This window comes from Mauremys mutica, chromosome 7 (genome assembly GCF_020497125.1).
Source record: "Mauremys mutica isolate MM-2020 ecotype Southern chromosome 7, ASM2049712v1, whole genome shotgun sequence".
NCBI classification, from domain to species: domain Eukaryota; kingdom Metazoa; phylum Chordata; order Testudines; family Geoemydidae; genus Mauremys; species Mauremys mutica.
In genome coordinates this window covers 106,965,391-106,992,125 of record NC_059078.1, presented here as the reverse complement: position 1 = coordinate 106,992,125, position 26,735 = coordinate 106,965,391, and the positions used below count along the sequence as shown (strand labels likewise).

Genomic DNA, 26,735 nt, shown 5'->3' with positions numbered 1-26,735 from the left:
CAACTGGAATGCCTGGTTGAAAAGGGACCCTGGCAGCTCCGGTCAGCACCACTGACTGGGCCGCTAAAAGTCCGGTCAGCGGGGCTAAGGCAGGCTCCCTGCCTACCCTGGCTCTGTGCGGCTCCTGGAAGCGGTAGGCATGGCCGGCTCCTGGGCGCAAGGGAAGTCATGGGGGCTCTGCGCGCTGCCCCTGCCCTGAGCACCGGCTTCATGGCTCCCATTAGGTGGGAACTGTGGCCAATGTGAGCTGCTGGGGTGGTGTCTGCAGGTGTCGGCAGCGCGCAGAGCCCCCAGGCCTCTCCACCTAGGAGCCGGACATGCCGGTGGCTTCCGGGAGCCATGTGGAGCCTGCTACGCTGCTTACCAGGCACCTCCTGCGTTAAGCGCCGCCCAGCTGGAGCCCTCACTCTGGACACCCTCCTGCACCCAACCCCTTGTCCCAGGCAGAACCCCCTCCTGCACCCAAATCCCTTCCCAGAGCCCTCACCCCTACCCCAGCCCTGAGCCCCCTCCTGGAGCCCACACCCCATATTCCCTCCCACACTCCGACCCCCTGCCCCAACCCTGAGCTCTTTCTACACCCAAACTCCCTCCCAGAGCCCACATCCCCTCCTGCGCTCCAACCCCCAGCCCAGAGCCTGCTCCTGTACCCTAAACCCCTAATTTCTGGCCCCACCCCGGAGCCTGCACCCCCATCTAGAGCTCTTACCCCTTCCTGCACCCCAACCCCCTTCCCCAGCCTGGTGAAAGTGAGTAAGGGTGGAGGACAGCGAGCAGTGGAGGGAGGAGGGATGGAGCGAATGGGGGCAGGGCCTCGGAGAAGGAGCAGGGCAGGGGCGGGGCCTCAGAAAAGGGGCTGGGGGTGGCGTAAGTGTGGTCAGTTTTGTGTGATTAGAAAATTGGCAACCCTACAGCTGGGCTCTGGGAGGGTGGAAGGGGCAGATATCTGGGCAAGGAGGGCCTCCGTGGCTGGGCCCTGAGGGGAAGGGAGTGTGAGTGTCTGGCCCCCCAGCTGGGCTCTGGGGGGAAGGGGGCAGAGAAGCAGGAACTGGGTTGTCATAGGGGTTTCTCTAACTCTCTATTCCTGGGGGAATTTTTGAGTGTGTCTGTATTGTTACAGACATACTTGCTGACAGGTATTTTGAAATAAATTACCAAAATAATTGAAACTGGCATGATTATGTAGTGTTATTTTGACATTTGCAGAATTTTAAAATACTGTGTGCAGACTTTTTAATTTTTTGGCACAGAATTCCCCCAGGAGTAATTCACAGAGCAGAACTGATTCTGATACAACATTTTTGTCACTTCCTCTTAGTGTGACTTTCATCTTCGATGTCAGTGCATTGTGGGATTTATGAAATCCCGATCTTACAGTTCCTAGCAGCATTGGAGTTTTTGGGTAATTTCCAAATGCACGGTGCTGCATGTTGGATGGCATTAGGAGAACCAGTGCAGCTGACAAGCTTGTTTCCTCATGTCCACATTTAACAGAAAACATTCTAGATGGCTGTGGTTTAGTAGGACCTAAGATTAAGACTTATTCCAAGATGTTGCAGCCACCCATTACAACCATTTATAACAGTCTTGCAAGCTCAGCCACCTGGAGCAAAGTTTCAAGCTCAAAGTGTTCCAAGAAATGGTTTCTTGCAAATCATATCTACACTGCAGAAGCAAGGTAATTTCCAATACTTTTCAAAATGTTTGTTTTAATCAATTTATATTATATTTGGGGGGCAGCAATAAACAATAAAAGGAGGAACATTAAGAGTGCGGCATGAGAGATCTTACAGGACCAGGTTTCATGCTACTGGATTTAGCAGTAAGATTTATCAATCCAAGTAACTTGCCATTTGGAGACAATATTTTCTCAACTTTAACAAAGAAACCCACAGTCCACTAGAAAACGACTGTGTTACCAGCTGGCACTTTGTAGCTTTGCACTTCAGAAGGCTCTGGAGAGAGATTAGAAAGCTTTGGGGATAAATCTTTTTTGCATGTGTTTCTTCTTTTGTAGAACAGTTCTTATGTGCCGTATACATTTTCAGATATGACAGTCAAAATCTGGAAAGAGAATGGAATTTAATATCTTCCAGCATAAATGCCTAGAAAATTAATTTAAACAACTTAACCAAATGAAAGTCAAATGTGACATACCCATAATCAAATTTTCACAACTCTATTGGGGACACTCATATAGTGACATCTAAATTCCCCCTCCAGTTATTTCCCTCTCAAAATATATTACATCACCCCGAAGGGCTTGTCTTCACTTAAAACAAAGGCGTGTTCATAATTCAACTTAGCTAATATGTGGTAACTAACGTGAGGTAAAATCCTAGTGAAGACAAGGCAGTTTGTAGTTTTCACATGAGTTAGCAGGTCACGATAAATGCTAAACTCCCCTATAGTCTTTAACTCAACCTACCGACAAATTAAAACTACAGACTGCTTTGTCTTCACTAGGATTTTACCTTGGGTTAGCTAATTGACGAATACACCGTTTTTAATAGGGAAGATGTTCTTTCTAAATCTAGAGCCTCAGAAACATGTCTAAACTTTTGGGAAAATTCCATTTAAATATAGAATGGTCTGTGAAATAACAAACAAATATTCTCATTTAATCAGTTTCATTACACTGTCCTATAACTATAGGACAGATCATTTTTATCTGGGAAACTGAAGGAAACAAAATGGACACCATGTAGACTCAAGCACGTGGGTTTATTATGCACAGCGCTGGCAGAGTGTCACTTTGCTTATTAGGCTCAGAGACACTGCCAATCAATTGATTACAAAGGATTATATGGATTTTTCCTAGGCGGAGGGAAGTGATGGGGTGAGTGGTCCCGAGCCCCTCAATAGGTCTAGCAGTAAGACAAGATAAGCACAATAGCCAATAGTCAAAGATTACATAATGTCTCTGCTCATGGTTTCAGGTTAACACGTAACATATAACTAGTACTAGTATTTAAAAAAATACATTGTTTTTCTTTAAACAATGTATAAAGTCAGGTTTTTACATAACAGCACATGGATTTTGGCCCTTCAGACACCGTTTAGCCTTTCTGAACTAAGTAAAATAAATATCAGCGATTGAAATGATTGCTCAAGGAATCTGCCTGTCAAAGGAATGCTGATTTCCTTAATCTCAAATTAAGGGAGCAGTAACAAAGTTATATGAAGTATTTGAGATACTAGGAGAAAATGCAAGAGGAAGAACTTTGTAGTAGCACCTGGTAATTACTCACCTGAAATATCTAGTGATTAACTGGCAGTAGGATTCAGTTCAGATCTTACACAAGGAGATGAAAAATCTGAAGCTTCTCTTTGTTTCCTCATGGGAGGAGATGATTCTTCCAAATATTAAGACTTAAGCTATCATTTTATCACGGGGTATGTGAGATGAACAAAACTGGCAGACACCTGCTTGAAAATGGAATTCTTTATCAAAACGGCACAATTACATTGGGCAGTCTTAGGATACATGTACACTGCAATATAATACCAATGGCTGGTGCTGGTCAGCTGACTCGGGCTTGTGAGGTTTGGGCTGTAAGGCTTTAATATTGTAGTGAAAAGGTTTGGGCTCACACTGGAGCCCGGTCTCTGAGACGCAGTAAAGGGGGAGGATCCCAGAGTCTGGGCTCTAGTCTGAGCCCGAACTTCTACACTACAATTTTGTAGTCCTGCCACCCAGGCCAACCATGGGTGTTTCATTAGGGTCCAAATATGCAAACGCTCACTGCCAAGCCCAGAGACTTGCTACCAAATATTATGGTAGTAAACAAGTCCGCTTGGTAGTATGCGTTTGCAGGGTCAGGCCCATAATTAGAATGCAACCTTGAGCTTTTTTTCCCAATAAGATACTTTTACCTTCTATTCCGAGGTTCACATCCAACAAAGAAAAACAATAATCATTGGACACAAATTGGATTATGCTACTAACAAAATCAGTGACAAGTATTTCTTTTCCTTGGCAAAGAGTTTCATTCTGTTTTCTCCATGTTGCGATATTTTGAGTGATTATTGCTAATATGATGATAAAACCAAACATTTTTTTAAAAACTGTTCTTTAAATTGGAATATTAGCAATTGCTTAGCTTTTATGCTCCTTGCAAACTCCTTTTTAAAATAAAAATACATTACTTATAGAAAAAAACCACCCAAAATGTAGATTCATCACAATTTGTACGTTTCTGATAGGATATGGCTTCAGGATCCTTAGCACTGAGGACAAACGGGTACATTTGTCTTTGGTAAATGCTTCTCAGTTTCTCAACCCTCTTTCTACCTTACATCATCCCCACCTTCAAAGGCACTCTGAGCTCTTGCAGCAACCTGATTCCCCCTGCTCAAACACTTCCTTCTCCCTAACATTACCACAACTACCCCTCCTGCCCACAAGACAGGTCCTTTCCTTTACCCACCCTTCCCCTCCACTCCCACCTATCCCCTGTTGCTTGATGTCCTTTACCCCCAGTGGTTTGTACCAGGACCAGTGCTGTTCAACATATTCATAAATGATCTGGAAAAAGGGGTAAACAGTGAAGTGGCAAAGTTTGCAGACGATGCTAAATTTCTCAAGGTAGTTAAGTCCAAAATTGACTATAAAGAGTCACAAGGGGATCTCCCAAAACTGAGCAACAAAATGGCAGATGAAATTCATTGTTGATAAATGTAAAATAATGTACCTATAAAAAGATGGGGCCTAAAATAGCTGTTATCTCTCAAGAAAGAGATCTTGGAGTCATCATGGATTGTTCTCTGAAAACATCTGCTCAATGTGCAGTGACAGTCAAAAAAGCTAACAGAATGCTAGGAACTATTAGGAAAGGGATAGATAATAAGGCAGAAAATATAATGCCACTATATAAATCACTGGTACACCTTGAATACTGCATGCAGTTCTGATTGTCCCGTCTCAAGAAAGATATGTTTGAACTGGAAAAAATAGAGAGAAGGGCAACAACAATTATTAGGGGATATGGAACAGCTTTTACATGAGGAGATATTAAAAAGACTGGCACTGTTGAGCTTGGAAAAGACACAGCTGAGGGGAGATATGATGGAGGTCTGTAAAATCATAAATGGTGTGGAGAAAGTGGGTAAGGAAGTGTTATTTACTCCTTCACATCACACAAGAACCGGAGGTCACCCAATGAAAATAATAGGCAGCAGGTTTGAAACAAACGTAAGGAAGTACTTCTTCATAGAATACACAGTCAACCTGTGGAACTTATTGCTATGGGATGTTGCGAAGACCAAAAGTGTAACTGGATTAAAAAAAGAATTAGATCAGTTCATGTAGTATATTAACCAAGATGGTCAGGGATGCAAGCCCATACTCTGGGTGTCTCTAAACCTCTGACTGCCAGAAGCTTGGACTAGATGGCACTTATTCTTGCCAAGAAATGTAGCCTGTCCTGCCTCTTTGCTACAGGCTAGCACCAACACTGGTGTTAGCCCTGGATTAACAGTTCAAATTAAACCATGTGCAACCAATGCTCTCTGCATGCTAACCAGTATTTCCTCCTCCCCCATGTCTCCTCTTCCTCTCTCTACACACACCAGTGCCTTTTAAAAATGTAATGTTTTGTGTTAAAATATGACAACATGCCCACTGTTTAGATCAAAACAAGCTTATCTAAAGCTGCAGTAAGGTTTTCCACTTTACCAACATTAGTGATCCATTTAAAGAACAAGCATTCTCAGACCAACAAAGTAGATCTGTTTGTATGTTTGTATGTTTGTCTGTATGAACAATCGTATCATTCTCTTCCATTATATTGAGGGTTGAATCTTTATACCACTTGGGGGGATTTCTTTGTGTATGTATGTGTCTCTCTGGCTGTTTGTCTGTCATAATTGGCCTGCATTTTTCAGGGATGATTGTCTACATTTCTCAGATGGAGACACTGACATATGGCTACGGAAAGTGAAGAAATGAATGGGGGCAGGAGTTGTGATACCAGGCAGCATTGCTGAGTGGGCTGTGACCAAGCTCGTCACTGGTACCCCTGTGGCTGCTTTCCAGTGCGGTTAAAAGTATAAAATGATTGGTACCCAACGATAAAAGGCCTGGGATTTTGCTGGTGGGCCTTGGGCTCATGGGATATGATGAGACCTTGTGGGCCGAGGTCCCTACCCTTGTGCACCCTCTGTCCCCCACCTCCAGCCTGAGTCCTGGGAAGTAGGCTGAGGAGAGCCTACCCCACATTATGGGTTCTCTGGTAGGAGCCCTGGACCCCTGTATTGGAACCACCTAAATGCCTGGTATAAGAGAATCTGGGTGATGGGCAGGTAGCTCTCCTCCTGGGTGTTTAAGTTTAGTAAACTCTCTGTCCTCATTTCCCTGCTGTTTGCATCAAAGATCTGGGGCTGAGAACAAAATTATTTTTAGCTAGCTTTCACTGCGAAACTTTTTGCCCATCTGACTTCATGATTAGCTTTACTGTCTTGGTAACAGAGAGAGAAAGAGACCTTTCCAGGGAATTAAATTGCTGCTGAGGCATACCTAATTTATATCTAACAACACTGAAGTGGTGTTAAACTGACCTTTTGACGCCTCCTTCATCTACAGATTATTCTGTTGCACCTTATTAGCACTTTATGATGGACATCTGACAAGGTATTTGAATGCTTGAAAGAATAAAGAATGACTTTTTCCAGTTATATTACATGTTTTATTCAGTCATCAGCAATTGCCTTAACAGCTGATTGTAACATTGATGGAAATATCAAATAATTTGCGACATGGAGAAATGATTTCATTAAACGTGTTGTATTTATCCATAATTATCTTGAGTAAGCTTTACATTTATTCAAGTCTATGTATCATCAGAAATTTTAAAGTTACAAAATACTGTACTGTCAGCAGAAAACCGAGGGGATAGTCTATGAGGTATGGCAACGTATTTGAAAACTTCTTGCCAAGTTCCTAGTTAGAACTCTTATGCGTTGTTGAGAAATTTGCCTACAGTTCACATTCCTGCAATGTGCATGAGTTCATTCATTTTTTTCAGTTATGTCTCTTTTTAGAACTTAATGTTTCCTCCCAAAGCAGGACACTAGTAAAAAACATCTTTTGCCTTACTGATTCTAGCACTGCAATAACTAGCTGAATTGTACTTTAATACGCAACCTTTGGAATGGTAGTAATTTCTAACAGGTGTGATAGAACACAAATTCAGCAACTCTTAGTATCTTCTTGAAATATAGCTACCTGAATATCCAGCAGACTTTTGCATTTTGATATAGCTCAGCACATTGTACACAACCTTTTTCTTACTTTTATTTTACTCTGTTGATATGAAATATAAGACAGCTGAACTGAATTCCACTACATTTGACAATTTTGTGGTGATAAATTTTACTAATAAATAATAAAATCTGAATCAAACAGTTGAGATAGAAGGCACTGGTGGTGGGATTTTTGTTTTGTGTGACAGAGCACCACATTGTAATTTTCTTCTTTAAAATTTCTTTTTATAGCATCTGTCTTTAAATAAAAAAATGGGTACAGTGCAATCACAAACTGTTAATAAATTGTTGCTAAGTTCTGTACCTCTGCTAAAGTCAAGGCTTGGTCTACACTACAGAGTTAGGTCAATGTAAGGCATCTTATGTCACCTTAATTATGTCAGCATCTATACTACAGTGCTGCTTCTGCCAAAATAAGACTGTGTCTCCACTGCACTTTTGTTAGTAAAACTTCTGTCAGTCAGGGGTGTAAAAAAACACACCCCTGACTGACAAAATTTTACCAATGAAAAGCACTGGTGTTGACAGCACTTTGTCAACGGGACAGCATCTCCCACCGACAAAGCTACCCCCCCCCCATTGGGGGAGGTTTTATTTCGTTGGCAGCTGTGCTGCTGTAGGGTACGCAGTGCAGACATAGCCTACACCAACATAATAACTCCACCTCTGTGAGAGAGACATAGTGCTTATGTCAGTGTAGTTACTTACATCGGCTGTTGGCTGTCAGCTCTACAGGGGCTAACAGCTGAAGCCTTTCCCCCCCAACCTCCGGGCACTGACAACCCGGAGCCCCACTACTGCCTCCCAGTGAGGGACTGGGGGAGAGGAGAGTCCAAGTCCAACTGTCATAGAATCATAGAATATTAGGGTTGGAAGGGACCTCAGGAGGTCATCTAGTCCAGCCCCCTGCTCAAAGCAGGACCAATTCCCAACTAAATCAACTAAATATTTGTCCTTCCTCCCCACCCTCCATCTCTCACCAGGTGGCGACAGTGGAGCTCCGGGCTGTCAGCTCTGGCAACAGGACTCACAGTGGGCGTGCTCCTTTCCCCCAGGACTGACAGCCTAAACTGTAATCCCGGTGCAGGGCTCCCAACTGTGAGCCCCACATCAGGACAGGGGTCAGAGGGTTCCAACTGTGAGCCCCCCATGGGCTGACAGCCAGAACCTGATCTGAAAAGTGAAATAACAGTAGCCATGAAACTGACAAGAATGTCAGTTTCACTGCTGGTAGGCTCCCTGCTGTGAAATTGAGCTCCACCACTTGGCTGACAGTTGGGCTGTCAGGTTGTGGGGGGGCCAGGTCTGCTGGCACCCACCTGACAGCTGGATGGGGCCATCTTTGAGCCCTGTGCCTACAAGCTTAGCTTTGTTTTGTAGAATATGCATTTGTTGAAAAAATGTTGGAAAGCCAAACTTACAGTATCACCTTAAAGTGATCCCAGTTTCCTAATATCATGGCCTTGGCTTACAATTCTTTAAAAGTCGCATTTCCATTATAAAACCCTATTTCCAAGCTTTTATGACTCAGTCAGAAAAATTCTCTCTGGCGTGAAATTTAGCATGTCAGGTCACAGTCTGCGCCATGAGGACGGGAGGTAAGTCGAAATAAGATATGTCGACTTCAGCTACGCTATTCCCTACGCTAATCTTCGAATGCCGAAGGCCTTATTGAAGCTCATTTCCGTTGACGTCATTAGGCTTTGGGTCAGACCTACATAGGGAAAGCGTGAGTCAGTTATAGCATTCTCTTCCTGGAGGGTAGTTTTAAACAGAAGAGAGATGTATGATTTTTCACATTTTCCCTAGCTCAGTTTCACAGACCCACAGCCAGGTTCTGAAACCTGTTTTAGGTTTTTAGCAAGTAAATTCTGCCTTTGATTTGATGTCCCTTGTCCAGTTGTCTTTGTGTAAAAATTATAAGTTTACATTTTTAATAAGCATCCATTCGTATATGTTACAACTGGCATATTTGCAAATTGTTGAAGGTGGTTTTCTGCTGATAAATGCATGGGAATAAGCTATACCATTATAAACACCCGAATACTGGTATAACAGCATCCGCACTATGGGGTTGTACTGCTTTTTAATCGGTTTCTAAACTGATACAGTTAAAGTGGTGCAATCACATGAGGGTTGTGTCAGTCCCCAGAACTCCCCAGAACCAGAGGGACCATCATAGCTATCACTCTGTTCTATCCCCCACCACCTGAATAACAGCAGCAGAGGAGATAGGAATTTCCAATTCCTCCAACTTTCCCCCCACCAACCCAGAAGGACCCAGCCTAGGCACCAAGCTAAGGGTTTGTCTACATACGGTTTTTGCACCACTTTAACTGCATCAGTTTAGAAACCGATTAAAAAGCAGTACAACCGCATAGTGTGGATGCTGTTATACCAGTATACGGGTGTTTATAATGGTATAGATTATTCCCATGCATTTATCAGCAGAAAACCACCTTCAACAATTTGCAAATATGCCAGTTGTAACATATACAAATGGATGCTTATTAAACATGTAAACTCTTAAAATTTTGACACAAAGACAACTGGACAAAAAATGTATGTAGACAAGGTGGTGGGGGATAGAGCAGAGTGATAGGTATGATGGTCCCTCTGGCTCTGGGGAGTGCTGGGGACTGCCACAACCCTCATGTGATTGCTTCCACAACAGCAGAGATACCTCCATGTGGTGTCCCACTTTCCATGGAGTCCCATTCTCCAGCCTATGACAATAAAGATATCAGTGAGCAACTTTTTATCATAAAACTTGGATACTGCTAAAACATGTAAATATTTAATACCGCATCAGATCACTACATCTTTTGTCCACGCTGATGACAAGGTAAACAGAGAATCAATGTACTGTGTACATTGCCATGAATAAAACCATTATACAGTAGTATATTAAAATATGGGTTTTAATAGAGCTTTTTATATGTGAAGTAAAAAGTTGCTCAAAATTAAGTGTGATTCATAAAGTCGATTAAATTATTCACACTTTATTGATTTTTAGAATTTCTAAGCTTACTGAAAAGAAAAAAATGATTGAAATTAAAAACAGGGCCACCCAGAGGATTCAGGGGGCCTGAGGCAAAGCGGGGGAGCTGCGGCGCTTGTACTCACCCAGCAGTGGTCCGGGTCTTCGGGGGCATTTCGGCGGTGGGGGGGGGGGGCCTTCAGTCGCTCCACATCTTCGGCAGCACTGAAGGGCCCCTGCTGCCGAAATGCCGCCAAAGACCCGGACCGCCGCCAGGCCATGGCTCGTGAGGCCCCTGCGGGGCCTGGGGCAAATTGCACCACTTGTGTGTCCGTCCCCGTCCCCGCCCCCACTGCCACCCCAGGCAGCCCTGATTAAAAACAATAGTTTTTACTTGTATTTATATATGATTATAGCCTTTCAAGGAAAAGAGAATGCTATGCTTTAGTTAGGTTCTGGTCACTCTTATTTATTTTACTCTAGTTTCATCTCAAATGTACCAAGAAAGGAGGTATCTGACTCTTAGGACTTGTCTACATTATCTGCTGGATCGATGGGCAGCTATCGAACCAGCAGGGGTCCATTTATTGCATCTAGTCTAGACACGATAAATAGACCACTGAGCGCTCTCCCATCGACTCCGGTACTCCACCAGGGCAAGAGGCACAGGCAGAGTCGACAGGAAAGCGTCAGCCCATCGACTTACCGCACTGAAGAGACTGCGGTAAGTAGATCTAAGTACGTCAACTTCAGCTAGGTTAGTCACATCATCCCCTCCTCCCCACCAGTGTAGACCAGGCCTTCATCTGACTTCCAAAGATGCCAAAGCTCAAAAGGTAAAGGTTGATGATGAACTGGAAGGTTGGTCAGCTGAAACAAAGCATTCATTATCCTTCTATCTAACTTAATTGGTCACCTCATAACAGTGCCTTTTGTAACCTGACTTTAAACTCCCTCTCATTCACAGAATTCTCAAGTAGACCCAAATAGTAAAAAGGCTGAGTCCATGTATGGTTATTTGGATAATTGTGCTCTGGTGATTGAATCTGTCACTCTTTTTTTCACTATCTAGAAGAGGTGGTGTCATTTTGGGTAACGCATTTATTGAGAGAGGAGTATTTGCAGCTTGAATTGTTTTAATATCAGAAATACTGCAATATGTTAGGCTTTCCAATTTAATTGTGAATCCCAAACTATATCTAACTAAATAATCTGCAGTGACTAATGTCCTCTACGAATTAGCTTTGTCCTTTTTATGAAATGTCTGTATGAGGATTATGATTTGCTCACATTCATCCTTTCTTCACAATTACTTATTGCATTTTTGGTGGATTTGACGTGTGTGACAGAGAGTGTTGCTCAGAGAGTGAATTAGATGTTTTACACTCTTACGGCATTATGTGACTTACACTCTTTCCCCCTACACTCGTGCAAACCCCCATGGGATAAAAGGGACTGAGTGAAGAGAAGGCAGAGCATAAGGACTTTTTAAAACCTTGTTGATTAAGCAAGTCAGGGCACCCTGAATGAATGTAAAAGAGAATGGAAGAAGAGAAGGATGACATTACTAAATAAAGAAAAAAACCCACACAGAGATGAATTGTGTGCCAAACCTCCAATCACTTTGCTTGGAAGCTGCATCTTTTTACCTATCCTTCATCTATATTTTTGTCTTTTAAGCAAATTTTGCATTCTGATACACGTAGGCATCCCACTGGGATCCATGGAACTATATATGGGTGCAAGGGTCTTTCCACATGCATCAAGCGGCAAATTCATTTTAAAGTTCTTTGGGGCTGGGACCTCTCTTAGTTTATATCCGTAAACCACCCAACACACTTTGGACACAATAAATGATTAATAACTACATAAAAACATAAGAGCTGCTTTACTGGGTCTGAGCGTGGTCCATCTTCCCCAGTATCCTGTCTCTGACAGTGGCCCATATCAGAGCTTCAAGGAGAATATACAGAACAGGGCAATTATGGAGTGATCTACCCTGTCTTCCACTCCTGGCTTCTGGTAGCCAAAGATTTAGGCTTGCATCCCTGGCCGCCTTGGCTACCAGCCATTGATGGGATTTATCTGCCATGAACATATTCAGTTCTTTTTTGAGCTCAGTTATACTTTTGTCCATCGCAACATTCCATGGCAATGAGTTCCACAGCTTAGCTTTGGGTGAAAAAGTGCTTCCTCTTGTTTGTATTAAACCTGCTGCCTATTCATTTCATTGGGTGACCCGATGAATCATAGAAGAATACGTTTGGAAGAGACCTCAGAAGGTCATCTAGTCCAACCCCCTGCTCAAAGCAAGAACAACACCAACTAAATCATCCCATTTAGTTTCTCTAGAGAACATTTTTCACTTGATCCACACAATTCATGATTTTATAGACCTCTATCAGATCCCCCGTTTATTTATCTCTTTTCTAAGCTGAAGAGTCCTATCTTTTTAATCTGTCCTCATATGGAAGCCGTTCCATACCATTAATCAACTTTATTGCCCTTCTTCAAACTTTTTCCACTTCCACTATATCCTTTCTGAGATGGGATGACCACAACTTAACACAGTATCCAAGGTATGGACACACCATGGGTTCGTATAGTGATATCATGATATTTTCTGTCTTATTTTGTATCCCTTTCCTAATTGTTCCTAACATATGGTTAACCTCTTTGAGAGCAGAAGTTTTCCAAAACTGTTCATGGTGACTGCATGATCTTTTTCTTTTTAATAACAGATTGATTGCAAACAGTTTGTATGTATTCGGAGCTCAATATTTGAAATTCAAGTTGTTGGTTAGCTGAAATGAGACACACAAATCACATAATTATTTGTATTGTTTCTGATTCCTGATTGGATAAGTGTAACTCATAAAATCAGGATAAGGACTTGAAGAAGGCAGTGAAGCTTTAAAGCTCTCAGGGAGCTGTAGCAGTCCATGGAGAGGAGAACAGACAAGCAGAATTAGGGATTTTTTTTAAAGAAAATTATTAACTTTTTCCTTTCTAGCTCACACAGATTCTACCTGAGACATCAGTCCTAGAAGAATTAGACTACTGTAAAAAAGCACTGTCTTGGTGCAGAATTGCAAGTTAATTTTCCACATCACATTCACACAAAGTAATTGCATGTGTATTCATGGTCCTAGCTGTGACATCTGTGGTCAGATCCTTGCCTGGCTTATTTAATTGCCTCTCTACTAAGGCTGTCTTCAGGGTTTTTGGAGAATGCAGTCCTAATATACCATTGCAATTTTATGCCCTGTATTTATGTAAGTCTATTGCAAAATTGATTTACACCTAGGTAAAACAGAAGTAATGCAATGGTGAATAAGGCCCCCAGTGACCCTGCTGTACCAAATAGTATTCCACCCTATGCAATAGATCACTTCTGTTTTGAACACTTTCACTTTCTGTGAGCATTCATGCAAGTATCACATGCATTGATGAATGCATTGTGAAAAACAAACACATATGTGAGTATGACTGAAGCAAATTCATTTTATGGTCAGCCAAAATACACCTGGAAATATTTGGCAGAATTTGACTATCCTCTAACCCATACCAACTTTAATAAGAAACAAAATTTACCTTCGGTTTCAGTATTTCTACTCAAAGTTAGATCTTTTCCTCCTTTTATCAGATAATGTATCATCAAAAATTTTGTGTTTTATTGGCACCAAACAGTCAGTAACAGACATGCTAGAAAGTGCTGTGGGCTTGATTGTAACAAATGTCATTTTAGTAACTTTAATTGTGCCAGGAGGCTATAGCAGTTAAATTGGTTTCTGATTACTCCCCTTTCTAACTTCCCCTTTGCTCAATTAACTTGTAATTATTCAGGGTGGATGTTACTTTTATTGCAATGCAGATATTGCTTTTCATTATGCAGTACTGTATTCTGGAATAGCTTTATGCTAAATATCTGCCATCATCAACCTTCAACTATACCACAGTAAAGGTTCAGTCAGTATTTCCGTCTTGAATCAAAGAGCTCCAGTTTTGATCCAAAAACAGACATTTTGACACAATTCCATTTAATGAATGAATGCTCTAGAAGTTTTGGTTTTGTTCCAGTGTGGAACAAAAACAAATTTTGAAATCTTGAAAGTTGCCTTGAAATGGAATTGTCATTTTCCAGACACTCTAGTCCTTTAATAGTTGCTGCAGCAGCTCTCTTTTGCAACTCCATGGCAGGAATCCTAAGATCTCTGGGCTTTGTCTGACATCAGCCGAAGAAATCCTACTTCCAAAAAGGGTGTTGGCATAGCAGAAAATGGCAACACTTTAATAAATAAATAAGGAGGTGGCTGAGGAGAAAGAAGTTAAGATGGTAACAGGATCAAAGGCTAAAACAATCCAATTGAGACACGACAGCAAGAAGATTAGTCAATTTTGAACTGGTCAATACTTGGGGTCACAAAACAAAATGCCAGATACAAGGGCAGTAGGTCTCAATTATGTACAGTACTTGCTTACATGCAGCTTGTTCCAGTTTAATTACAGGGGACCTCTGTGCGGACACAGTTACTGTTTTACAACTGGCTGCCCTTAGGGCAAGCTAGACCAATATAAACCAAGTTTAAATAGACTTAAGTGTGTCTAAACACAAAGTTGTACCAATTTAACTAACTTGATTAAAAATAACACTGGCATAACTCTGTGGGTAAGCCAGGTCTAAATTTACTTCTCTCTCCCTCCTTCTCTCTCAGTTGGCTGGTATTTTGGCCAAGGTGATTGTATATATGTATAAAGTCTGTGTATACCCACATTTGATAAAGATACACAGTTACGTATAGGGTGAAGCTTAACTTTCACATTTCGTCTCTTATTTTAAATTTGCTACCTTAGTGGAAAAAGTAACCTTAAATTTCCTATTTTTAGCTTAAAACTTAACGTTTTTGTTTACTGCCAGCCATTTTTGTGTTTGTGTACAAAAAAGTTTGTCAGCAAACAAAAGCAAACTCATTTACAATTTTACAAAAAATCAAAGAGTGGTATCTAAGAGACAGGCTGGAGCAAGCAGTATGGTTAAGGTTGCAACTTGATTTCATTATAGCCGCTATTTTCATTTGCTTCTAAGTTTTTTTAAAAAGTTTCCTTTTTTTTTCCCCTCAATCCAAAGGCTGATTTATTTTTGAAAAGTTTGAAATAAATCCATTCTATTATTTGTGAACAGGACACGCTTGAATGTCCTGCAGAAGAAAAGTTGGAGCCAGTGAAGAGAATCAGTAATTGGGAGACATGGGATGCAGTCCTGGTCCATTAACGCTAATAGAAAAACTCCAGTTGATTTCAGAGAGGCCAGAAAGTCAGTCAGGGTCATAAAGAAAGGTCTTTTGTACGTGTTTTGGATCAGCTGAAATGGGAAAGGAATGAGAATGAGGAAAGACAGAGGGGAGTGGTTTGCATTAATCTCAATTACAGATTACCAGAGCTTTGTCCATAGTGATGAGGGAGAGACAGGGTTAATAGTTTTGTTGTTTCTTTTTTTTTTAAAGTCACACCAAAAAAAAAAATCCTTTCACATTCTGAAGGTAATAGTCAAAGCCACAAAAGCAAGGAAATATTCAAGTTCTTGCCTTGTCCTCCTTTGGTCCCTTCATTAGCTTCCCATCACGTACCAGGAGAAGTTTACACTGCTATACTACCTTGCCACTTCACCCCACACACACACATATCTGTTTCCATCCAGGACCATTCCCTCTGACCAGGCCACCTGATGAACTCCCCCTTTGTGTCCTCACTTCACTCACTTCTTCTGGCCTGCTTCTCTGATGCTCTCCCTGATCCTCTCTGCTGTGGCTCCATCCTCTTCTTCTAGTCCATCTTGAAACACACTTCTTCCAGGATAGCTTTACCCTATGTGAACTACATGGAGTGTGCCCCATTCCACTGATGGGTCACACTGCCTTGTATTGTTCCCCTCTTTGTCTGCTCATTGTAATGTGCCCAGGAAGGACCTAGCCGTATTTTTCTGTCTAAAATGCCTAATGCATTTTGAGCTCTATACAAATTAGAAATAATAATAAGTTCAGAGTTAAGAGCAAAGCTTGAACTCCTGGAGATCACAAGGATGTCTTTGACGTTAGAGAGCAGCATTTCAGGCCTTTGCTGTTTTTGTAACATTATCGTTAGAGACCAGCCTGAATAAAGAATCCAGATCCAAATACTCCATATTCAGCTCATGCAAGTGATCTTGCTTCTATAATGGAGTGAATTAAATTGCAAGATATGAACTCAACCCCACTGCACCCTTCCACTCAACACAGTAATAATCACAATCCAGTTCTGAATTGTGGAGCTTGGACTCACGTAACTGATGTCACGTAACTCACTCTGATAATGTCCAGACCGTTGATTTATGTAGCAAAGGTGTTTTAACATTTCTTTGCTACCTCATACACAGCTCTACAAAAGCTTTTCCTCTAAAGTGTTTTCCTTTCAATTTTTATCTGGTTTGACATCTGTTGGGAACTAAAGTGTGAATTATAACTTATAATACAATAGTTTTACCAAAAAGGCTGTGTCTACACAAGTTGCACCTTCCAAACAGAAAAACCCTTTTTTTCGAGTAGGATTACCGATTAACGTTAAATAGTTCTGACACCATAAGTGAATGTTTACTCTGGTATGAATGAACTATAGGAAGTAATTTATGTGTATTATTGTGCTTTGCAAACAGACCTGTTTGATACATAGATTTTGCTGTTCTTTTGAGCCCTGATCCTGCAAGTTATATTGAATTCAGTGAGGCTCTTCATGAGTATAGGGTTCATTTGCACATTGTTACTTGTAGGATTGGGGCCTTGATCTTTCCCATCACCTAATTCATTTGGTAGTTTACTCATAAATACATATTTTATAGACAATATTTGTTATCCTTACAGCTCCAATACACAAACAATAATACAAAATCACAACTTTCTAATTAAAAGTTTATATACAGTCAAGTGTGTGTGTGTGTGTATATATAATATAATAATTTGTTGCTTTTCAGTAGTCAATTTGTTCATTAATTATTATTTTTATGTACTAAAATCAGCATAGAGTAAAATATGAACCTTACATTTTTAAGAAAATATTTGTCTGTAAAGTCCTGAAATTCTTCCAAAGCTTAATTAGATGGATCACATTGAATCCGTTATGGCGATATCTTGAAGCAACATAATTAAATTATTTGGAAAGGTAATCAGTCTTTGCATATATCACAGCAGAGTAATTGAATCACAGTAAGATCTAAATACATATTATGTGTCTCTCCGGTTTTCTTTTCAATGTACACGAAATTCATCCCACTTGTAAAATCCATTACATAAATTGATCCCAAAATGTATATGCTGACAAAGATAGCTAATGCAGACATACATGTTTGTGCAAACCCTCCAGTGCATGTGTGCATGCTAGGGATGCACATACATATATTTGTTTGTTTTTTGAGAAGTGCTAGGGTAATACTGCAAAATATGTATATATAAAAAGGGGAGAATAAGACTTTAGTGTAAGACCAAAGAAGAATAACAAAAGTAATTTTGCACTTTATTCTATTATTAAAGATTATTAGGCAAATGGATTATCACTCTAGTTTTTAGGCATAATTGACTCCGTAATAAGGCTCCCGCCCATGCACCGTCATACATTTTCTTTAAATTTCTAAGTGGCCGTGCTACAGCAGGTATCTGGTCTGTCTATAGGTATAGGTATTTGTACCATGCTCATCACAATGGTATCCGAATGTCTTAAGAAATTAAGTAAATGCAAGCAGGTAGTCTCTATATAGAAACTCCTTTCCTATCTTGCTGTGTACGTGCAACTGGGGGATTGTTTCCCTTAATTGTGAGAGAGATGTGGCAAAGACAAGGGATCTTTCATTTTGTTCAAATGTAGGTAAGACTCTTAATTCCTGTGAAAGATATTTCCAGCAGCCAATACATCATGTGTCCCTAACTTTAGTGTCTTAAATTTTCTGTTGCTTGCTGTTGAAATATAGAAAAGGTAATTAAGTTTATTATCTGTATCCTAATGTGGATTTTACTTGACAGATTGCTATTGTGCAAAAGAGAGAGGCCATTAGAAAAAGGCATTGTGACTGGTCTTGATTATTGCACATGCCTTGAAAAGTAATAAAATCTACAGTATGTACAGTCTGCTCAAAGGACATGTTCCTTTACCCAGGGTTTAGCTTGACAGTCTAATAGCATCAATTAAGCAATTTACAGATAGAAGATAATGCTTGTCTCAAAAGTAGAGACCAAGAGGCTAAAGAATAATATGTTTTATTCTTTGACACCAAGACTATGTAGAGACATACTTATTCTACTTAAATGCTTTTTATTTTTAAAGCTTCTCAACAACACCTACTACTTGAGAAGTCCTCTTGTTTTAGAAAAGTAGTAAGTTGATACAGGTCCTAATTTATCATTTTAAAGCAGAGTCTAGGACTAGACAACTTCAAAACATTTTTCTCAAGCACAACGTATGTACTTTGGGCCACTGGCCCATAAGTAAGATGGTGAATGGTTGATAATTAGTTTAAAATGTGTCTTGCCTCAACTAATAGTTAAGATACAGTTTAATGCTAAATATATAACATTAAGACACTGGGACTTTAAAAAGTAATTAATTTGCACTTTTTGTTAATGAAATGAATTTTTAATGTTCACTTGATTATCTTGTAGTATTTTAAAGAGAAGTGATTTTATCCAAAACATTGCTTCTGTTTCTTTTATTCTGCATATGCTAATTTACATGATTAATTTTGAGAACATCTGCATATAATTCTGTATGCTTAACAGTGGTGAGATCACACTGCTTTTCAAATAACTGCTACAGCTTTCACTTTCCAGATCGTCTCAGATTTGTATCTAATTGCGATGCCAAACTTACAAAGGTGCCAAAGTATAAGTGTGTAATTATGTAATTTTCTCTTGATCTTTCAGAGTCTTCCTGCGAGCAATTAATCAGTATGCAGATATGCTAAACAAAAAATTTCTTGACCAAGCCAACTTTGAGTTACAGGTAAGAGAAAATATAAACAGTATATTTGGTACTAATGTTAATGTTTTAGTAAATTTCAGGTACAAACCAATAGTTTTGATTTATCTATTTGTTGTTATGCATCTCTTTCTTGGAGCGTGAACGCTGAATTTATACAATGTCTTCTGTGACATGCTGAACTAAACAAATAACCCAAACACCTCTGTACTTTGAGGAAACTGGCATCCAAATCCAAATGTCATGGCCTGTCCCCCCCCCCCCCCTCTCTCGAGCCAGGTTGAGCCAAAAGCCTGGATTTGAATAGCAATGATTTCTGAGATTAAGAGCCAGATTAAAATATTCCAGGGTTTTAGGAGTGGGAACAAGGGAGGTAGCTTCCCCCTCCCCTCAGAAGAAGCAGGGGTGGCAGCAGATTCCTTTCACCCCTGGAGAAGGAGGGGTGGCAGCACATAGGGCTTCTTGCTACTTACCCCAGCAGATGAGGTGTATCTGTTTGGGCAGCTGGGCCAAGCCATAGCACTCCCTTTCCTCCTGCCATGAACAACATTCTCTGCTGGTGTTTTGTTGGTGGGGTAGCCCAGAACTTGGAGTTAACCCAGAACTCAGTCTTGGAGTTAACACTCCATTGAAGTGCATGGAGTAGGTCACCATTTTAGAGCCATTGTTTCAGGCTGTCTCCAGACTCAGATAGACATATCTGCATCAGTCACACAAATTTCAAGCTTTTCTTCCCAATCATGAGGGCAAGAAACTTACTTGCAAAAATAAAAGATGCTATTTTGATCTAATCACATGATTCCAGGAGCTGGGGAATTAGGCACAAGCCTATAATGGCTATACCATAACTACCAGTCCTGTTTGATTTCAGAGTAGCAGCCGTGTTAGTCTGTATCTGCAAAAAGAACAGGAGTACTTGTGGCACCTTAAAGACTAACAAATTTATTTTAGCATGAGCTTTCGTGAGCTGCAGCTCACTTCTTCGGATGCATAGAATGGAACACACAGACAGGAGATATTTATACATACAGAGAACATGAAAAGGTGGAAGTATGCATACCAACAGGAAGAGTCTAATCAATTGATAATAAATTTATTAATTTTATTAATTAATTAGCTAGGCAGACAACCTTAGGGAAGAACAAAATAGACTGCAGAGTCGAAAATAAGCAGGGGCAAAACAGAAAGAATCAGAAAGTAAAACATGTTGGAAAAGAAAAGATGGAAAACACAGAAACTGAATATTACCACATGACTTCTTGATTACTAAACTACAATGATACAAAATCAGTGCAGCACATATTACATGGATTCAAAACTAATGAAATTATATGTCTCAAAATGTAATTATAAATGGAGAGTCATCCTCAAGTGGCTGTATTTCTAGTGAGGTCCAACAGGGATCAGTTCTTTGCCCTACGCTATTTCACGTTTTTATTAATGGCCTGAAAGAAAACACATAATCATCACTGACAAAGTCTGCAGATGAGACAAAGATTGGGGGGAGTACTAAACAATGAAGAGGACGGGTCACGGACAAAGAGTGATCCGGATCACTGAGTAAGCTGAGCTCAAGCAAACAAAGTGTGTTTTAATATGATGAAATGTAAAGTCATAAATCTAGGATCAAGAAGGTAGGCCATCCTTACAGTTTGGGGGACTCTATCCTGGGAAGCAGTGACTCAAACAGATTTGGGGGTCATGGTAGATAATCAGTTGAACATGAGCTCACAGTGCAACACTGGCCAAAAAGGGCTAATGCAATCCCTGGATATATAAATGGGTAATATAAAGTAGGAGTTGAAAGGTTATATATTACCCTATGTATTTGGCACTGGGGCAACCACTAATGGAACAGTGTGTCCCATTTCTGGTGTCCACGATTCAAGAAGGATGTTGATAAATTGGAAATGGTTCAAAGAAGAACCATGAGAACAATTAAAGGATTGGAAATCATGTATTTTAATGATTGAGGTCTTTTGGGTCTGTTTATTTTAACAAAGAGAAGGTTAAGTGGTGACACAGCTTATAAGTACTGTACCTTCATGGGGAACAACAGTTTGATAATGGACTCTTCAGTCTAGCAGACAGAAGTACACCAAGATCTACTTGAAAGAAGTTGGAGCTAGACAAATCCAGATTGGAAATAAACAGCAAATTTTTAAGTGAGGGTAATTAACCATTGGAACAACTTACCAAGAACTGTGGTGGATTTTCCATCACTTGCAATTTTTAAATCAAGATGGGCTGTTTTTCTAAACAGATATGTTCCAGTTCAAGCACAAAGTAATTCAATTAAGTCATATGGTCTGTGTTGTACAGGAGGTCGGACTAGATGATCACAATCCCTTCGGGACTTAGTCAATGAATCTATGAATGATGTCTGATGCCATTTCTAAAGCAGTCATTGTTTCCACAAATACACACCTAAATAGAAAGGAAGATGCAGCCTTGTGCCAAAGTCAGAGGGCCACCTAAATCTGAAAGTTTGCAGCCCTCAGATGACATTTTGGAGACCCAACAGGATACCTCTAAATCAGAATATAGCCTACAGTGCTTCCATCCTTAATTGAGGAATGCAACTACATCCCCAGTTTTTGAGCCCCTGGCCCGTGCTTCTCATACTCACCTGACAGTTTGACTCATTAAAATTGTTTATAATCTTCTCAAAAACTGAATTATTTTTAAATTTAATGGGATCCTGTTGTAATTTAAGTTTCAGATGGGCCTCAGTTGCAAAGTTTGCATCTGGATATTTAAACATACTCAAACAGGACTGGAGTACTTGTGGCACCTTAAAGACTAACAAATTTATTTTAGCATGAGCTTTCGTGAGCTGCAGCTCACTTCTTCGGATGCATAGAATGGAACACACAGACAGGGGATATTTATACATACAGAGAACATGAAAAGGTGGAAGTATGCATACCAACAGGAAGAGTCTAATCAATTGACTATTTATCTATCAATAAAATATCAAAGGTGATATTTCTTTATAATCCTTTTTATTAATTAGTTTTTTTCTTGGCTTGTTAAATCTGTTCTGCCAATTCCCTTCTCAGTGGTCTGCTCTTCCTTACAACAAGAAATGGCTCAAATGCTAAAATTGTCTTTTTCCTTTTGAAAGTGAAGGGCCCCAGAACCCTTCCCCATATCTTATTCTTCAAAATCATCACAAAGCCTTAAAGGCCTGAGTATTTCCCAGTCCCTTTCTTATTAGCACTGATTGTGTTGAACTCACACATCATTTCTTCCAGGTGGTCCTAGTCAGTTTCACTCCACTGCCTTTCTCCTTGCCTGGAAAACTGCTGTGTGAGCACATGAAGCAGTGTGACTGAAAGACTGCTTCTTGTTTTGAGTAACAGGAAAAATCCTGTTCAGTGTTGGAAATGCCGTGGCCTGCCATGTGTGACACTCATTTTCATTTAGTTAATTTTGGTAGGTTTCGTTGCAAGGAGATAAGTCACAAATGACATTGCAGCAGATGAAAGGTGAAAAGAGGGGACTAACATGTCCGTAGAGGAAATCATACTTTTATTCTGACTTATCACATTATATTCTTATGGCATTGTCATAATGTAGGCAAAGAAAAATTCCTTCTTCTCCACCCTAGCATCTATGAAGTCTCAGTCAGTACAACAGTTCTGGGTGGTAAACAGCAAGGTGAATCTAGGTTGTCTGCACTTGAAATCAGAGTTAAGTGTTTCTTGCTCTGAGCAGATTTCTGCCTAATTTGTGGCAAATCTCATATGGGCCAAATTCGCTGCTTCTGCAGTTGGCAGTTTTGCATGTGTGGGGTGTGAGAGAAGGCACAACTACAACATGGAGTTTCAGTCAACCTGACCTACTGAATTTCCAGAGCTATTTAAAGAACTTCAAGTGAAATCTACTCATTGGAGCCATGCACCTTTCAGGTACTAAAAACAGCGGATCTGTTATTAGAAAAAGAAGGTCAACAAATTTTGAGGGCAAGATTCCAGTGTATCTCAAAGAAGTGATTATTGAGGCCATCAAGCCATGTCTTGATACTGATGATCGTCCTCATTACAGCCCTGCTCTCGTGTTCCATTTTGATGGAAAGTTGGGCCTTGCCTAGATGAGAAAGTTGCACCTATTTAACTTACGGTATACTTGTTAAACCAATTTAGTTAAACTGGTGTAAAAGGCTGTGTGAATGCCCCTATTTTGGTTTAAACAACCCTTATTTCAGTTCATTTTAAATAGTTTAGGAATCTGTTTAAGATAAACCATTCATAACACAATAAGCATGTCCACGCACTGTTTTGTCCCAGTTCATTAAATTAATATAAAATTACACCTGAGGTTAAAATCAATGCAACTTTCTCGTGTAAGCAAGCTGTTATTCAGGATGTTGTGGTGCGGTAGCTCTGGTATTATCTAGTGATCTCAGATTTCCTGGACCTATTTCAATTTGATTTATGACATGACTGTCCTAGACAGTCCTGGTCTGGTTGGTAAATGATCTCTGGGTAAAGAACAATAGAAAAATGTCCTTGCTGATTATTTTAAATCTCTCAACTGCCTATGACTGTTCACCACAAGGAATTGTTTTGGCTGTGAGCCCGTGTAGGTATAGATGGCAGTGGCACATTGGGTGTCTCCATTAGTTTCTCTGAGATGATCCAGCTCTTCTCCAAGAATTCTCTTATGAGGAATACTGCAGGATTCTGTGCATTCATCCTCCTGCTACTGTGAAATTACTAGGAGATATGGTGAGGTAGTTTGGTTTGCTCTTCCATCAATATGCTGAACATACTCAACCCTAAGTTACCTTTTCATCAGACTCGGACAGTGCAGTCTCTCAATTTTACTAGTGTCTGCCTGAGTTTGAGGTTTGGATGTAGACACACGGGGAAGTTAGTGCTCAGGAAGCTAGGGTGTGAATTTAGAGTGCACTAGCTAGTCAACAGTAACTCCCTATGTGGACACTCTTACTGTGCACAAAGGGTGCCCTGAGGTGGTTTAGCTTTGTATATTTCCAAAGTGTATTAAGCTAATGCACACAAAGGAACTTTTAGTGCACAGTAAAAGTGTCCATGCAGGGAGTTAGTGTGGAGTAACAAGTCCACTCTTTTCAACTTAATTCAGTATATAACTATTGATCTGTAGAGCTCTGCAGTGATTTGGGGCCTGGCTATCTTAAAGACTGCTTCTCTGCTTTTGTTCTGTCTTGACAATTGAGATCAGCTAACACTTCAAGATTTAAACGTTTGAGGATTCATTGCAGGGTTTCTCAGTGTGGAACCATCATTTCCACTGTTCAGTCAACAAAGCCTGTATAACATGGTGGGCCAGATTCTCTTTACAGCAACAGTGCAAAAGGGCCATAATCTGGTCACCAATGTGCAGCTCTCTGCTGTCAGAGAACTCGCTGCTGGCACAAACATGCCACAGCTGGGTCCTCCACCTGTAGCACTCCACCCTTCCTGGTATGGGGAAGGCAGGTAGAGGGTGTGACAGAGCAGAGTTCATCTATGCCTATCCTCTACAGGAGGGGGAAGAGGGAAGGGAGGCAAAGCAGGGGTGCTGCGGCGCTTGTACTCACCCGGCGGCGGTCCAGGTCTTCAGCGGTATTTCGGCGGCGGGGGGCCCTTCAGTGCTGCCGAAGCCGCGGCGCAACTAAAGGGCCCCCCCGCCGCTGAAATGCCGCCGAAGACCCGGACCGCCGCCGAGTGAGTACAAGCGCCGCAGCTCCCCTGCTTTGCCCCAGGCCCCCTGAATCCTCTGGGCGGCCCTGATCCTCTACTAGCATAGGACCCATTAAAAACCGTATGCCAGTGGCATCACTTAGAGCACCCTGGGGGCTGCTGAATGTCATGTTGAATCTGGAGCTAGCCCAGAGAACTGGTGAGCCATAACTGGACTCCCTCCCTTTTCTCCCTTGCTCTGGTTTAGGAGATACTATAAGAGATACCAGACTAAACTAATTTATTTTGTTTGGGTCACCTAGAGACTTTTAAAAATTGATTAAATATTTTTATAGAGTATTGAAAAAATTATATTTCCAATAAGTAAGCTGTACATTATGTCTGCCACCGCGAAAATAAATGCACTGATCTTGCATAACCTTTACAACGCTGGGAGACCTGTTGGCAACTTCCCAAGAGCTTGAGGGCCATACCTAATTTGCATATAAATTTAGTTTTTAATCAGATAAATGCATGCACTTTATTTATTTATTATTTAATTATTTTATTATTTATAGAGCTCTGTAAGTATGCAGAGTGCTTCAAAAATACATAGGAAAATGCTTTGAGGTCTGCAGTGGATAGTGTATCAATAGGAGCGAACACTGGCAATGGTTCTCTGAAACCAAGTTCTGAGGTAGCCACACACAGTGGAATGCGGGCTGGAGACTGTTAACATTATTACAGTGTTGTGATTTGTTGAGATTCATTATAGGAAACTTCTTTTGATAGTTACTAATGGAGTTACTCAAGGATCAGTCTTGGGACTGATTATATTTAACACTTTCATTAATGACCTTGTCACAAAAAGGAGGAGTGTGCTAATGAAACTTGCTGATCACATGAAGTGGGGAGGCATAATCAATACAGGGAAGGATGGGAATATTATACAGGAAGAACTGCCTGACTTAGAGGATTGGAGTAATAGAAATGGGATGAAATTTAATAGTACAAAGTGCAAGTTCGTGCATTTAGGGACTGATAAGAAATTCTGCTATAAGCTGGAGGCTCATCAGTTAGAAATACCAGAGGAGGAGAAGAACCTGGATGTATTAGTTGATCATCGGATAACTATGAGGCACCATTGTGATGTAGCCATGAAAAAGGCAAATGTGATCGTAGGACAAATGAGGCAGGGTATTTCCAGTAGAGAGAGGGGAGTGTTAATGCCATTTTACAAGGCATTGATAAGACCTCATTTGGAATACTGTGTACTGTTCTGGTCACCCAAGTTCAAGAAAGATTACTTCATACTGGAACAGTGGCATAGAAGGGCTATTAGGATGAACAGGTGAATGGAGAATCTGTCTTAGGACAGGAGCTAAAAGAGCTTGGCTTGTTTAGCCTAGCAAAATGAAGGCAGAGAGAGGATATGATTGCTCTTCATAAGTTCATCGGAGCAGCAGGGAGGACACCAGAGAGAGAAGAATTATTTAAAATAAAGGAAAATGTTGGCACAAGAACAAATGGGTATAAACTGATCATGAGTAAGTTTAAGCTGTAAATTAGAAGACGCTTTCTAATCATTAGAGGAGTGAGGTTCTGGAACAGCTTTCCAGTAGTGATGGAAGCAAACAACCTAATTAATTTTAAGATGGAGTTTGATACATTTATGAACGGGATGATGGAATGGGATTGCCTGTGATAGCAGGGAACTGGACTCGAGGACCCAGGAGGTCCCTTCCAGACTTGTTTTCCTGTAAGTATTTCCAAAGATAATTGCACAAGGAGCAGCCAACCTTGTCTGTCCTTCAGCAGACTTTAATAGACATTCAGTAAACTTAAAT

The 26,735-nt window shown here is 40.7% G+C and overlaps 1 protein-coding gene and 1 long non-coding RNA gene across 3 annotated transcripts in view; one reads left to right on the top strand and one right to left on the bottom strand.

Annotated features, from left to right (window-relative positions):
* DOCK1 (dedicator of cytokinesis 1) overlaps window positions 1–26,735 on the top strand; it is a 561,291-nt gene that overhangs the window by 375,750 nt on the left and 158,806 nt on the right. For both annotated transcript variants that reach the window (XM_045023408.1, XM_045023406.1), the window contains exon 30: window positions 19,186–19,264. In XM_045023408.1, coding sequence (XP_044879343.1) covers window positions 19,186–19,264 — 79 coding nt within the window. The remainder of the gene's footprint in view (window positions 1–19,185; window positions 19,265–26,735) is intronic.
* On the bottom strand, window positions 1,719–8,100 carry LOC123374022. The gene is made up of 3 exons (XR_006580982.1): window positions 7,972–8,100; window positions 3,252–3,426; window positions 1,719–2,064 (listed from the first exon to the last, which is right to left on the bottom strand). It is a non-coding gene; the product is annotated as an uncharacterized LOC123374022 (long non-coding RNA).